Source organism: Hyperolius riggenbachi, chromosome 4 (genome assembly GCF_040937935.1).
Source record: "Hyperolius riggenbachi isolate aHypRig1 chromosome 4, aHypRig1.pri, whole genome shotgun sequence".
Lineage (NCBI taxonomy): Eukaryota > Metazoa > Chordata > Amphibia > Anura > Hyperoliidae > Hyperolius > Hyperolius riggenbachi.
Window position 1 is genome coordinate 466,564,144 of NC_090649.1, and position 15,009 is coordinate 466,579,152.

General features: G+C 49.4%; 1 protein-coding gene across 3 annotated transcripts in view; it reads left to right on the forward strand.

Moving 5' to 3' along the window:
- The window catches only part of TAF1A (TATA-box binding protein associated factor, RNA polymerase I subunit A), a 76,856-nt gene that overhangs the window by 6,228 nt on the left and 55,619 nt on the right, over positions 1-15,009 (forward strand). For all 3 annotated transcript variants that reach the window (XR_011019481.1, XR_011019482.1, XM_068232872.1), the window contains exons 3-5: positions 3,921-4,087; positions 5,846-5,959; positions 12,191-12,389. Coding sequence is in view for 1 of the 3 variants with exons in the window: in XM_068232872.1 (XP_068088973.1) it covers positions 3,921-4,087; positions 5,846-5,959; positions 12,191-12,389 (480 nt within the window). In the remaining 2 variants the exon portion in view is untranslated. The remainder of the gene's footprint in view (positions 1-3,920; positions 4,088-5,845; positions 5,960-12,190; positions 12,390-15,009) is intronic.

A 15,009-nucleotide genomic window follows, 5' to 3' on the forward strand; every position in this document is an offset into this window, starting at 1 on the left:
AGTGTATGGAGGGAGCCCCTGTGATGCGGACAATTGGCCGACTGGCGGTAATGACGGGACCCGGTACCGGCGGATCCAGGCAGCGGAGGACGGCGGTGTGGGAGCGATCCGTGCGTATGGGGCTGGAGGAAGCCCCAGGCATGTATATAAAAGCTTTTCTGTCCTCCACTCTGGTTCTCTTTAAGGGACAAAGACCTTTAGTGGTTTAGTGGTTAAAGCTAATGGGAATCCATGCTTCAGTAAAAAAAAAAAAAAAAAAAGTCAGATACTCACCTAAGGAGAGGTGCCATAGAGCTTTCCCTCTCCTCTCCCGGTGCCCTCGGTGCTGCGCTTGCTCCTCCATTCCAATCCCCTGCCGCGGGGACTTTGAAAGTTTTCGGGAGCCATACGGCGCTCATCTATGACGCGCTCGGGCGAGCGCCGAGCGGCCCGTCTTCGGGAGTACTCGGGCTCCCGAAGCATTTCCGAAGCCTCCCTTCGGCTGGGGAACAGCGGCATTTTACCGGGAGTCTCCGGAGCTGTGCCGAGGGCACGTCCTGCCTGCCACGGGCTGGAGGGAGCCCCAGGTAAATGGATTAGCATTTTTTTTTTTTTAATCCACTGTGAACCTTCCCTTTAAGATGAAATGGGGCCCTAGGCAAGATAGCAGTTTTTGCCCACCGCTGATGATCACATGACTTTTTAAAGTAAGATTTGGTGGGGGCTAGCATCCACCAGGCCCCTAGACTCTCTCTGCAAGGCCTACTGCTTAGGTTTTGTACAGCAGGAGACATTGGCAGCGCTTCCAAACAGAGGCTGCACCCGAATTGACTACCTGCAATAGATGTGCAGAGCTCCACAATGTGGACTAAAATACACAACTTGCATTCAAAACAGGTACAGCAAAGGAGGACGTTGGCTTCAGTATAAATAATAGGTGCACAAATTATTCCCTACTAGACTTCCCCCACGGCAATGACTGGTCCTCTCGGGAAAGACCTACCGCTAGTCTAACGATAAAAACATGACTTTTTCCTAGTGCTGCTAATCATAAAATGGTATACACATTTCTTCAGACATCAAATGACAGCGCTCATAGGCTGCATCTGAATTGTAGACCAACTGCTTAGGTTTGCCTTGTGAATGATCCGGCTCTGACGTGGGCACAAGGCTTTAGGGACGGATATTAAAGGGACGCTGTAGAGAGAGTAATGTGAAGGCTGCCTTTTTTTCCTCTTAAACTATGACAATTCTCTGGCTATCCTGCGGGTGTTCATGTAAAAAAAAGCATTGGGTAATTTGGGTGTGTGGTGAAACCTCTGAAGCTGCACACCAGGCCCCACGGGTTTTGGTCCCATGGCTATGGAGTGTGTACAAAAATCATCCGACTCAGACTCCTCAGCTTATGAAACCTCCAACTCCTCGACTCCGACTCCACAGCCCTGTTTGGTCCTCTGGGCTTTGGGCTTGGTGCTCACTCCGTCTGCTGCCTCCTCGCACAGCCTGACAATCCTCACTTGGTTGGCTGTGTGAATAGTGTTGTGCAGGTACCTCTGATTAGTCATGTGTCTCTGTCTTAGCCTTAAGGTAGCCATACATCAGGTGACTTGGCGGCCGATTGACCATCCAATTTGATTATTATAATCGAATTGGATGAAAATCGGTGCCGCCAAGTGCATACCCGACCGACAAAGCGACCAATTTTGGGAAGGAAATTGGTGGCATGGTCGATTGCGCATGCCGCAAGATGTCGGGCTGAAGTTGGCTGGTCGGGGTGTGTGGTGGTACGGCAGTGATTTCCGGAACGAGCGACGAGACAACGAAACCCCCGCTGCTACCCTCGCTATTTATAATTGTTCCTGGTGTGTGCATTGATATGTTACCTGTCCTGTAGCAGCGTCTGTAACCTCCACGTGGCTCTCTGTACCCGCTACTGGCGCATGTTGTCTGACGTCGGTGCATAGTGTCTGACATCAGATGCTATGCGCCAGTGGCGTGTACGGAGAGCCGCCCGGAGGTTACGGAGATCGCGCAGAGGCTGCTACAGGACAGGTAATGTATAATGCACACACGGGGGCTCATTATACATTGGGGGGCAGCGGTGGTGCGGACTCATGCTGAAATCAGACAGGAATTGGCCTGTAGTATATGGGCAAAATCAACAATAAACACACTTATTTCTAATCAGATTCGATTAGAGATAAATTTGTCTGTTTGTCAAATCTGCCCATAATCGTCAGGTCTATGGGTACCTTAACTACTTAAAGACCGCCTCACGCCAATGGGCGTGACCATAGCGGCGGCCCCAGGACCGCCTAACGCCAATTGGCGTCTAGTCCTGGGGCTGCAGTTTCCCAGGGAACGGCCGTGCGCATGCGCGATCGTTCCCTGCCGCTTCACGGAACGGAGTTCCGTGAATAGCCCATAGCCTGCTAGCTGCCGATCACGGCTAGCAGGCTGCTTGTATACGTAAGGGGAAAGAAATCCCCTTTGTTAACAAGCGTACAGCGCTGCCGGGGGCTGCAATGCTGTACCAGATCAGCGATCCCCGGCCTCTGATTGGCCATGGAACGCCGTCCTCTCATATGCTAATGCCTATGAGAGGTGGAACAGGACGGATCGCCGTCCTGTTCCAAATTTAGTGCACAGAGGGGAGGAGGGGGACGGAGAGTGAGAGAGCCTCGATGAGGCTGCTGTGAAAAAAAAAAAATAAAGCCTGCAGCGATCGGGCCCCACCGGCGGCATGTCCCCTTAGGGCCCTTTTCCACCAGCGCGTTTGCGCTGGCTGAATCGCAAAACCGCAAACCGCTAGCGATTTTACAAACGCTACGGTTTGCTTTTTAACATAGGAATCGCGGTAGGTCATTTCCACTACTGCGATTCGCTTTTGTCGGGAACGCGAACGCGCGGCGGAGCGATAATTGCCGCGATTTTGCTATGCAGTGCATAGCAAAATCGCGGCCGCAAACGTCGGGGGAATCGCCGGTTTTGCGATTCAGCAATCGCTAGCGTTCAGCATGAACGCTAGCGATTGCAGGTGGAAAAGGGCCCTTAGGGACAAAAAAGGAGGTAAGTCCGATCGCTGGGCTCCCAAGCTGGGCTGTGCAAGAGGCTGAAAAGCCTGCACAGCCCAGTACAGCATTAAATGGCCTGGTCTTTGGGGGGGGGGGGGGGGGTAGCACTGTGGGCGGCAAGTGGTTAATGCCAATTTATGGGTGGAACCAATTAATTTACAAGTATGATTTTGAGATGTTAGAGGAAGCCGGAGTACTTGGAGGAAACCCACACAGGCATGGGAGAACATACAAACACTGTGCAGATAGTGCCATGGCCCAGATCTGATCTCAGTACCCTAGTGCTGCAAGGTGTGAATGCGGTCTGCTATGGCACTCTGCCGTCCTGATTTGCCCTTTCTTTTTACCGTTTGCTATTTGAAATCTTTTATTCGTGGTTTATTCCTGTTTCATACAGGCGATACTCAAGAAATTAGAATATCGTGCGAAAGTCCACTTACTTCAGTAATTCAGCTTAAAAGGTGAACCGAATATATGAAATGGACGCATTACATGCAAAGCGAGATATTTCCAGCCTTTATTTGTTATAATGTTGATGATTATGGCTTGCAGCTTATGAGAACCCCAAAATCCAAATCTCAGATCATTAGAATATTGTGATAATGTTGAATATTCTCAGCTCAGTGTCAGACTCTAATCAGCTAATTCATCCAAAACACCTGCAAAGGGTTCCTTTTTCATATATTAGTTTCACCTTTTAAGTTGAATTGCTGAAAAAAAATTGACCTTTGCAAAATATTCTAATTTTTTTTCGCCTGTAGTGTGGGTGTATTCTGTATACTACTTGTGTGCTGCTTTTCTAGGTTTTATACTTGCGTATAGCTTCATGTTTCTCCTGTATTGTTCTTTTGTCTCCTCTACCTGCAGATGGCACCTCAAAAAGTCAGAGTATCACAAAGTCCACTTCTGCATGTTACACTCTGCTGCATGAGGCTGTGTGCAAGAACCAATGGAAGAGAGCGGCTGAACTGCTCTCCTGCTTTGTGCAGACCTTGGAGTACCAGAGCACTGAGCTGCTGAGGAGATTTGCAGAGGTAATGAAATCCTTCCTACGCAGTGAGCTATTCATACGATACATTCACCACTTCATCATCTTTGAGTGGTATTCACATAAATCTGTAGCACCTGCGTGTTGGACTCCTATTATTGTTTTTTTTTTATGATAGTGGTTCTTGGTCCTTGATTTTAGCTGATGAGCTACACATGGTGGCACGAGGGTGACTGTTTGTTTCACATACCCAGTACAGTCTATGTGATTTTTTTTATTTTTTATTTTTTAATTGTGCTTATTTTGTTCACTTTTGTTATTGGTTTAAACTTGGCTTAACCCATACTTGTCAAACCCTGGCCCGCGAGCCAAATCTGGCCCACAGAGCCAACAAATCTGCCCCCCAAGTGGTCTCTCTACTTTGTATTATGTTTGGCCCACTCTCTGGACCACCAGGGAAGCCATATTGGAGGTTGAACCCTAGATCACCAGGGAAGCCATATGAGAGTGGGAGGGTGAAAGCACTAGGCCCCTGGGAATTGCATAGGGAAAGGATGGTGCCACGAGATGCCACAAAACTGTATAAGGGAGGGATGGAGGGAGGACCATTAAATACCTCTGAACTGTATAGGAGAGGGAAGGAGGACCACTAGACACCAGGGAATGTATAGGAGAGAAAATATGCATTAGACAGACACCAGGGAACTGTATAGGGGAGGGAGGGAGGAGGGCCACTAGACACCAGGGAACGGTATAGGGGAGGGAGGATGGCCACTAGACACCAGGGAACGGTATAGGGGAGGGAGGGGACATTAGAGACCAGGGAACTGTATAAAGGAGGCAGGTGTCCACTAGGCATTGGGGTTGGCTTGCCCAGTGTTCATTTCCAGTCCAATTTGTATTAGAGTTTGACACCTCTGGCTTAGACCATAACTTGCCTCGATAAAGAGATTGTTCTCTAAATATTGGCTTCATGGTGGATGTCTAAAATATACACATAACCAAAAGGAGAGTGATGATTCCCTAATTTACTCATCTGTGTAAGGAGAGGTGGCATCATCCACCTCAGTGTTTCGGGCACGTCTTTAAGATTTAACACAGACTATGAGATTCTTGTAACTATTGTGATCCAATGTAATCTCCCCCCCCCCCCCCCCCCCTTCCAATGTGGGCCCTTCTTCTTTGTAGGATGTAGTTGAAGGTATTTGAGGGAGATTGTGCCTATGCAGTTTTTATCATTGAATAGCAGTGTTCTCCCCAGGCTCTTTTAGCTGGGTGCTCCACTCGGCTAATTTTGGTGAGCACCCGGATGTCATCGGCTCACCTCCTCCTCTGCTGCAAGCAGCAATGTGCAGAGAAGCACTGGCCCTGCATTCTTTCATTTTGCCGCACCCGGCTACTTTTTCATGCCACCCAGCTGGAAAAAAATTCTGGGGAGAACACTGAAATAGGTTTGTTATAATTTCACTTACCCTTTTAAGGCCTCGTTCACACTATATGCATTTCAGCAATGATTCTAGTGTGCGACACGCAAGAACATCGTAAGTGCATTGACTGCACAGTCTGATGTTCAGACTACATGTGCTGCGCAGCACTATCGCACTGCTACACACTTTTTTTTCGTGTTTTTTTTTTTTTTTTAAAAGCAAAGCGCAGCGCTGACCCATTCACTTCAGTGAATTGGATTATCAGTGCAACACACATCGGGGATGACGTGCGGTCGTTGCGTTCTGATCGCACGGCCATCTGCACTGAGAAGTGTAATTGAGGCCTAACATGTCATGCTGTTCCCTCCATTTCACAGGTCATTTGGCGGGCAGGAAATAAAATCTTACTGAATCACCCAGAGAGCCGACCGGAAGATATGAATGTGTTTAATGAGACCATGAAGAACATCAGCGTGAAGAAATATCTCCAGGTTAGGAAGCGGCTCCTCATACAAAGTCTTATTTTATAAGTGCACAAGAGCCAAAGGGTTTCCCTTCAGTCAGAGAATTTAATTGTCATCCGCTGATGAGGTCCAGGCAGCGGTTACATGGAGGGAATGCAGAGACTGGCAAGAGGTTACATAGAGGGCTGGGGTACAGAAACTTGCCAATGTGGTTAAATCAGGTGGAAGATTGTAGAGACTGGGAAGTGATAACATATGGTGGAGGGATGTGGAGACCAGGCAGCGGACAATTGTGTTTGGTGAACATGGAGACTAGATGAAAGTCATTTGAGGTGAGGAAACCAGAGATCAGTCAGGTCACATGGGGTAGAGGGATGCAGAGACCAGGCAACGGACAGGTAGGTCTGGTTGACACAGAGACCAGATGATAGTCACTTGGGGGGGTGAGGGAAGCAGAGACCAGGGAGGGCTTACATGGGGTAGAGGGATGTGGAGACTGGGCAGTGGACAGGTAGGTTTGGTGGACACTGAGATCAGACCGTGGTCACTTGGGGGTGAGGGAAACAGAGATCAGGGAGGGGTTGCATGGGGTAGAGGGATGTAGAGACTGGGCAGTGGACAGGTAGGTTTGGTGGACACTGAGATCAGACCGTGGTCACTTGGGGGTGAGGGAAACAGAGATCAGGGAGGGGTTACATGGGGCAGAGGGATGTGGAGACTGGGCAGTGGACAGGTAGGTTTGGTGGACACCGAGATCAGACTGTGGTCACTTGGGGAGTGAGCGAAGCAGAAACCAGGGAGGGGTCACTTGGGGTGGAGAGATGCAGAGACCAGGCAGCAGACCGGTAGGTCTGGTGGACACAGAATAGATAGTGGTTGCTTGCGGTGAGGGAAGCCGAGACGAGCCAAGGGGCACAATGCAAGAGGAAAGCTGAGACTAGGCAGCAGACAAGTGGGTTTGGTGGACACAGAGACCATTAGTTGGTCACATCGGGTGGAAGCAGAGATCAGGCAGGGGTCACATGGGGTGGAGGGAAGCAGAGGTCAGGCAGGTGTCACATGGGGTAGAGGGAAGCAGGGGTCACATGGGGTAGAGAAGCAGAGATCAGGCAGGGGTCACATGGGGTAGAGAGAAGCAGAGGTCAGGCAGGGGTCGCATGGGGTACAGGGAAGCAGAGGTCAGGTAGGGTGTACAGAGGTCAGGCAGGATTCGCATGGGGTAGAGGGAAGCAGGGGTCGCATGGGGTGAAGGGAAGCAGAGGCCAGGCAGGGGTCGCATGGGGTGGAGGGAAGCAGGGTTCACATGGGGTAGAGGGAAGCAGAGGTCAGGCAGGGGTCACATGGGGTAGAAGGAAGCAGAGGTCAGGCAGGGGTCACATGGGGTAGAAGGAAGCAGAGGTCAGGCAGGGGTCACATGGGGTAGAGGGAAGCAGGGGTCACATGGGGTAGAGGGAAGCAGAGGTCAGGCAGCGGTCACATGGGGTAGCGGGAAGCCGTGATCAGCCAGGGGTCACATGGCGCCGTAGACCAGACGGTTCAGTAGCAACTTGTGAAGCTCTAGTGTAACTCCATGCCCAAGACAGTTAAGGCAGCAATGGAAAATAATGGTGGGCACACAAAATATTGACACTTCGGGCAGAATGCTGACCTTAGGGGTGTACTCACTTTTTTTGCCTGAGGTTTAGGCTATAATAATGGTAGTTCAGGATATTTTTTTTATTACATATCCGTAATGCCGGCAGCTTTTCTCTGTGTTTTGCCAGAGATTATTGTATTTGATGATTGTGTTTGTCCGGTGCACACATAGCGCAGTCACTGTGTAATTAGCGGCTCGCCCATTGTCCTCAGGCTTGGCACTCTCTAGTGATCTGTTCCGCTTTGACGTCACCTGATCCAGAACAACAGACCAGGACATTGCGACCTGTCGCACATCCGCCAGAAACCTAAAACCTACAAACTGCCTGCCTGACTTAAGGTGCCCATACATCAAACAATGTATGCACAGAGCAACCAAGAGACAGATCTCTCTCTGATTGGGGAGAGATCTGTTGACTGCCCATACACCAGGAGAGTGATTTGGGAATCGGCCTTGTGACTCCGCATCCGCTGCTTCGCTGCCCTTTAATGTAAATGAGCCCCTCGCCCGTGCATTTAATACTTAACACCTTCCCGACCGCCTAATGCCGATAGGCGTTGGGAAGGTGGCAGCCCCAGGACCACCTAACGCCGATCGGCGTCGAGAGCGGTGGGTGGAGATTAGCGGGGATCGCGCAAGTGGTTGAGCTCCACTCCATGAAAAGCCTGCCAGCGGCGATCGTTGCTGGCAGGCTAGAAATCAACGTAACGGCCGTTTTTTAGTGTTGTACAGCGTTGCGATCTACCGCAGCGCTGTACGGGGACAGCTCTGTCACTGAGCTGTCCCCTCCAGTGGCTCATAAGATGATCACCTCTCAGCCTATGAGAGGCGATCATACTGATTGGCTCTCTGGGGGGAGGGAGGGTAAATTCAAAGAAAATAGTAATGTTTTATTATAAATGTAACAAAAAAAACCGCAGCAGCAATCAAATGCCATTAACAGAAAGCTCTGTCGGTGGCGAGAAAAGGAGGGGAGATTCATCTGGGTGGTAAGGTGTATGGCTGTGCAGCACACTGTTAAAGCTGCAGTGTGCTGAATTGTAACAAATGTGGGAGTGTAAGCCTGTGGTCCTTAAAGCGGTATCGTCACCATAAAAATCAAATTTCAACAGCAACTGGTCTGAGTGTATTAAGTGATAAAGATGCTAATCCTGCATTCAAAACTTTCAAAACTTTTTCTGCTGTTATGATTTGGAGTTATCACATACTTAAGGAACACTGGCCCTTTAGTAGTCGTGCCAAAGAATTGCATGCTGGGGGATCTTTTTTATCTATAATCTATTCCTTCTCTTCCCTTTATTTCCCTGCCAGCTTCTTAACTGAAACCTAATCCCCTACTCAATTGTGTTTACAAGCAAGGCTGAGGTGACTCAGTGATTGGAGGAGACAAGAAAAAAAGTAAAGGGCAGAAATGACATCACGAGTTAGCCTTAACTGTGGGCAAAAGACATGGCCCCCACCAGGAACAGAATTCTCATCATTTACTATATAACATTCACTGAAATCAAAACGTGGACAGTATAATACATGTTATGCAAGTAGATCAAGTATTTATCTACTTGTATATATGTTTTTTTCCCCTGCCATTGTATGGCTGATCCTACTGCTTTAAAAAAAAAAAAAATATATATATATACTTGCCTGGGGTTTCCTCCAGTCCCTGGCAGCCTCTGTGTCCCTCACCACAACTCCACTCCCAGCCAGTGGCCCGGGAACATCATCAGGTCGGCATCTTCTGCGAGTGTGCGGCCATGCAGCTCATGATCGCGTTCACATGGCCTGGAGCATTCTGCACAGTCATCTGCAGTGGAGGGGATCCTGGGCCACCGCCTGGGAGCTGAGCTGCGGCGAGGGACACACAGGCTGCCAGGGGGGCTGGAAGAAGCCCCAGGTAAGTAGATCTTATTTTTTTTATTCAGGTCACACCTTCCCTTTAAGCATGTGTGGAGCGTGTTGTCCTAAACGCGTCGCATGCTTTATGGAAGGCCAGCGGCAATGTGGAAGATGATTGGGGACCACGGCGAGAGACCGTGGACAAGTGAAGTATTAAATGCACGGGCGAGGGGCTTATTTACATTAGGGGAAGCAGTTCCTAGGGTTCTGTCGTTCGTTGCTCGTCCCGATATCGCACGTGGTTACCGCCACCCGAACCGATCCGCCACATCGGCCCGACATCTTACTTCTCTTACTTGCTAACAATATGTCTACTTCCATGAATCAGAAAGTAGAAATTGCAGATTTATTTTAGGAATTGTATCAACTGTAACAAGGAGATATTTTTCTTTAAAGGTTATTATGCTGTTGTGTATCTTTCAGGGCAGAGAGGAGTTCTGAGTTCAGGTCTGCTTTAACATTTCACAGTGCTTTTAGTCAGTTAGAAAAGCCTTTAGCGAAGCTCTGAGTTGTGTGGAGACAGCGCCACCTATTGGTTAGTGTACAATTATGCACAGGGAAAAAAAACTATTAAAGCATAATGAGAGCACAACATTTCCTAGGGTACCATACATTAATATGGAAAAGGGCATATAAACAGTGCTTCAGAACTCAAATTACAACAAAACCGATGGCAGGGCCATTGGAGAGCTGAAGTTCCTAATACGGAAAACAAAACAAATGAAACGATGCATCATTGCAAGCAAGCAAAAAGCTGTAACTAGGACGTAGGTCAGAAGCGCGGGCAGCGTTGTTGCCCAGAGAGAGAGGAATGTTCTCGGAGTACATATCAGACTTGAGAGGCAGCAGTAGGTCGACACAGGTTTTCCATGACCACAGTGTTCTCCTGGGGCCACCATGTGAAGAAGATTCTGGCATAATACCTTCCCCCAATATAGGGCTTGATTCACAAAGCGGTGCTAACTGTTAGCACGCCTGTGAAAACCCCCTTAGCACGTCTAAACGAGCTTTTCGCGCGCAAAACTTTATGCGTGTAAAACTTTACGCACGCACTGCACAGAGCGCAGGGCGCTCCGCGCGAAGTGCCCATTAAAGTCTATGGGACTTAGCGCACGCATGGGAGTTTGCGCGCGGTACTTAGCACGCGATCTGATTGAGAAAACTGGTGCTAACCTACTTGGCACCCTGGTAAGTTCGCCTAAAGACTTTAGTAGGTTAGCACCGCATAGTGAATCAAGCCCTTAGTCTCAACACATCATCACATGACATCAGGCTCTACCATCTAGAGAAAGCACTGATGGAGGTAAAAATGCACTAAAGTAAGATGGGTGCAGAAAGACACTGGTATATCATCTTGGGGACTCCTGTTTAGGTACATGGAGGCAGGGCTTTGGAGTCGGTACAAAAATAATCCGACTCCTTCTTTATGAAACCACCGATTCAGAGTCCGGGTACCCAAAATTGCTTTGACTCCGACTCCTTAGTCTAATTTTTACAAAGGCTATGGATTTGGTTCAAAAATCATCCAACTCTTCAGTTAATTGAAACCAGGGATGCTCAACTTCAGATTCGTTGCTATCGAGTTGCTATCCAGATTGTCACCCTCCTAATTACAATCAGCTGTGCAGGCTGGGCGGGGGGGGAGGGGTAGGGGGTCAATCTTACTTCTCTGACGTCTTCTTCGGTCCGTCCCTCTGTGCCTCCCACGATGCGCTCTAATCCAGCGTCACGTGAGTACAAACACTTCCTCCTTCCGGGTTGAAGGAGGAAGTGTATAGGCACGTGACGCCGGATTGGAGCGCATCGTGGGAGGCGCCGAGGGACGGACCGAAAAAGACGTCAGAGAGGTAAGGGTGCCCCCCCCCCCCCAGCACGCACAGCTGATTGTAATTAGGCTGAAAATCTGGATAGCAATTATCCGGGTTTCACCTAAATCTGAAGTTGAGCATCCCTGATTGAAACCACCGGCTCAGACTCCAGGTACCCAAAATTGCTCCGACTCCTGGACTCCAACTCCACAGCCTTACAGGGAGGGCTGTCCAGTGATGGGGGGTGCATTACTCTGGTAACCACGGGAGACGTGTGTATGGACGGAGGAGCCTGGAGTCAGTGGTGGACAAGCAGCGGACGTAGACAGGTAATGTATAGTGCACTGGCCACCAGGAGGGCACATTGACCATTATAGAGGGACATCGTCTGGCCAGGAGATGTGGCGTCACAAGGCCAATTATGGATTGATTTCAGCATGAAATTGATCGGGCATCAGCCTGCGGTATGTGGGCAGGCAGCATACCCCTTTCCGATCAGATTTGATCCAAGAGAGATCTGACTCTTGGCCAATCTGTCCATATGTCGTCTGATGTTTGGGCACCTTTAAGCACATACAGCAGAGACAAACAGTGGAATCACAAAGGTGGAGGGGGGGGGGGGCATTGGGGGTCCTTGGGTTGATCTCAATCAAGTTGTTTACTTCATCTGGGTCTGTGGAGAAGTTAGCTTTGCCATTTTCTTGGACTCTGAGTTTAGCAGGGTAAAGCATGGCATAGCCAAGTCTCCTGAATGTGTGAGGAGTTTGGGGCAGTCCGCTTCAGGGGTTTTAAATCAAAAATTGATCGTTTTAGGAAGTGCTGATTATCTGCGCTGGTGTGAGGGGAGCAGGTGTAAAATGAATGCCAATAATCATGTTCATATAAACCCATATAAATGCATGACTCTGCTGTGTGTTGCAGATAAGCCTGGAACAAGCCTTTTACCAGCTCTGCAGCGGGCAGAAGGAGGAGGCCTACAGGACCCTGTCTGTGTCCGAGAGCTGGAGGTTCGGGAGCATCTCCGTCGCCCAGGAAAAACTGCTCAAACTTGTCCAAGCCTACAAAGGCCTGCTGGACTACCAATCGTGGCTGCAGAGAAGACCCCAAGGGACTGACAGTGGTAAGCTCTCACCCTCTGAGATCAGGCTGCTATCACTGTGAACCTGGCTCCCCTACCATCAGCACAAATAAAAGGATATCTTAGCGGTAATTAAATTTTTAAAAAGAATGCCTAATATGTGTGTATGGGGAGCTGTGCGGATGCTTAGTGCACCTCCTGTGCCCCGGCATCTCCCTCCATTCTCCAGTAGTAATCCACGTAATCTCTTTTTCCTGGTCTGTGCCCTCCAACCCGGACATACTGCGCTGTGCATGCGCAGTATGTCTGCTTGGGTGCCTTGCAACCGTGCTCCCCAGCGATGACATAAGACGTAAGAGGTGTTGCAAGGCTCCCAAGAGGGCATACTGCGCATGCACAGCGCAGTATGTCCAGGTCGCTAGGCACAGACCCGCTGACCAGGAAGAAGATTCCATGAAATGCTACCGGGGCACAGGAAGTGCAGTAAGCATCTGCAGAACTCCCCATACACACATTAGGTGTCCTTTTTAAAAATGTAATTACCACTAAGGTATCCTTTAACATTCCACTGTGTTTAGTTAGTGCCCTTTTGTGCTTCTTTCGTTCTGATGATAGAAGCAATTCTTCTTTTTTTTTTTTCCTCAGATGTCACCCTTACAATCGCTCACGGGAATGAACCCCATGTGATTGGGTTGTGCTGTATTCCTGCCCATTGTTAATACAAAAATCATTGTTCTATCTTGTATAGTATTTGAGATATTACACATTTTGCAAAGAGTAAAATTTCACTCTGCCTGCACACTTCTGCCCATTGTAAAGGTAATTTCTCAAAAACTATAAACTATAGGATGAGGATTTTTGCGACATTATTGGGCACATACACAGCACTACCCAACCACCCTGGTTTCAAGTGTGATCTTTAACAAAGAATAGGTGATCTACAATCAGATTGCCTCTCCTTTATGAATGGGTCCCTTTTAGAGATTATTTGGCTGCAGACACGCTTTTATGCGCCTTAGTGCCAGTGTTCAGGGTTGCCACATTGTAAAGGAATCCTTTAGGGCTCTTTCATATTACTGCGCTGCTGGAATGGTGCGAAGTGGAACAATGGCTCCACATCGCAGCTGAAAAGTCACACCATGCATTATAGCCACAGTGCGATGAAAAAAAATAAATTGACGTGCAACTTCTGGTGCACATCTGGGAGTTGCAGGGGAAAGCTCAGCAGCTTCTGCGTTACTTCTGCGGCACCCGGAACATTTACATTGCACCGCCGCAAGCAGTGTGTTGTCTCATTGACTTTAATAGCCACTGCGAGTCGCTGGGGCAGGGGAAAGTACTGCAACGTGATGCGGGAAGTGTAAAGGTGGTGGTTTGCCTCACGGGAAGGGTTTTTAGCCCTTTAACTTCGCTCACCACCGTAGTGGGTAAAATGAATTGCAGCAAAACACGAGGAAAGGTTCAATAATAATGTTTATTGAGCTACAATCCTGTTATAATAATTATCTTGGCTTGCAGAATCATAGTTTAAAGGAAACCCAAACCAATGGTTTTATGCAAAAATATCTCAATACATATTTTTTTCCAAGTAAAGCAGGCACTTACCGCAGTGTCTGCACTCTTAGTATTCCCCCCCCCCCCCCCCCGTTCTCTCTAATTGCCTCTGTGGTGCCCCATCGGGTTCCCCATCGACTGGCCAGTCGATGAGTCAGTCACTCAATTTCGCCAAGACCTCCCTGGGTCTTAGCGCCGATCGCTTTCTCCTCTAATGAGGTACACGCGTGGCTTGTTGTAGTGCGCGTGCGTCACCTCTCATGTCACATGCGGACCCACTCACAAGACCATCTAGCGGTGACTGTGCGCTGCACCGCACACAACGTGCAGCGTTCCAGGAGAAACACAGCTGGCCCCTTCCACGCAATGCGCATGTGCCGGCAGTCCCACCGCACGCCCGACAGGAAGAGGCTCGAGCACTGAAGTGGAACTATGCACGAGCTCAGAGGAAGATTCCCGCTCTGCGCTGGGAAGCACAGCAGTTCAGGCGCCATCTTTGACGCATACAGAATAACCAGCCTGCATTACAGCTGTTACAGCCACTGAGTGGTGGCAAAAACATGATCAATAGGCATAAGGGAAGGTAGGCTACTTGCTCATGTGTTTAGTTTAGAAAGTTATTTTTGGTTTAGGTTCTCTTTAAAGGGAAGGTTCCGGGTGAGGGGAAAAAAAATAAAAATCCACTTACCTGGGGCTTCCTCCAGCCCGTGGCAGGCAGGATGTGCCCTCGGTGCCGCTCCGCAGGCTCCCGGTGGCCGACCTAGCCAGGCCGGCTGCCAGGTCGGGCTTCTTCTGCGCTCCAACGTGCGCCTCACGGGGGCGCGCTGACGTCATCGGACGTCCTCTGGGCTGTACTGCGCAGGCTCAGTAGTTCTGCGCCTGCACAGTACAGCCCGGAGGACGTCTGATGACGTCATCGCGCCCGCGTGAAACGCAGATTGGAGCGCAGAAGAAGCCCGACCTGGCCGCTGGCCAGGTCGGGTCGGCCACCGGGAGCCTGCGGAGCGGCGCCGAGGGCACATCCTGCCTGCCACGGGCTGGAGGAAGCCCCAGGTAAGTGGATTTTTATTTTTTTCCCTCACTCTGAACCTTCCCTTTAAGGGTTAGT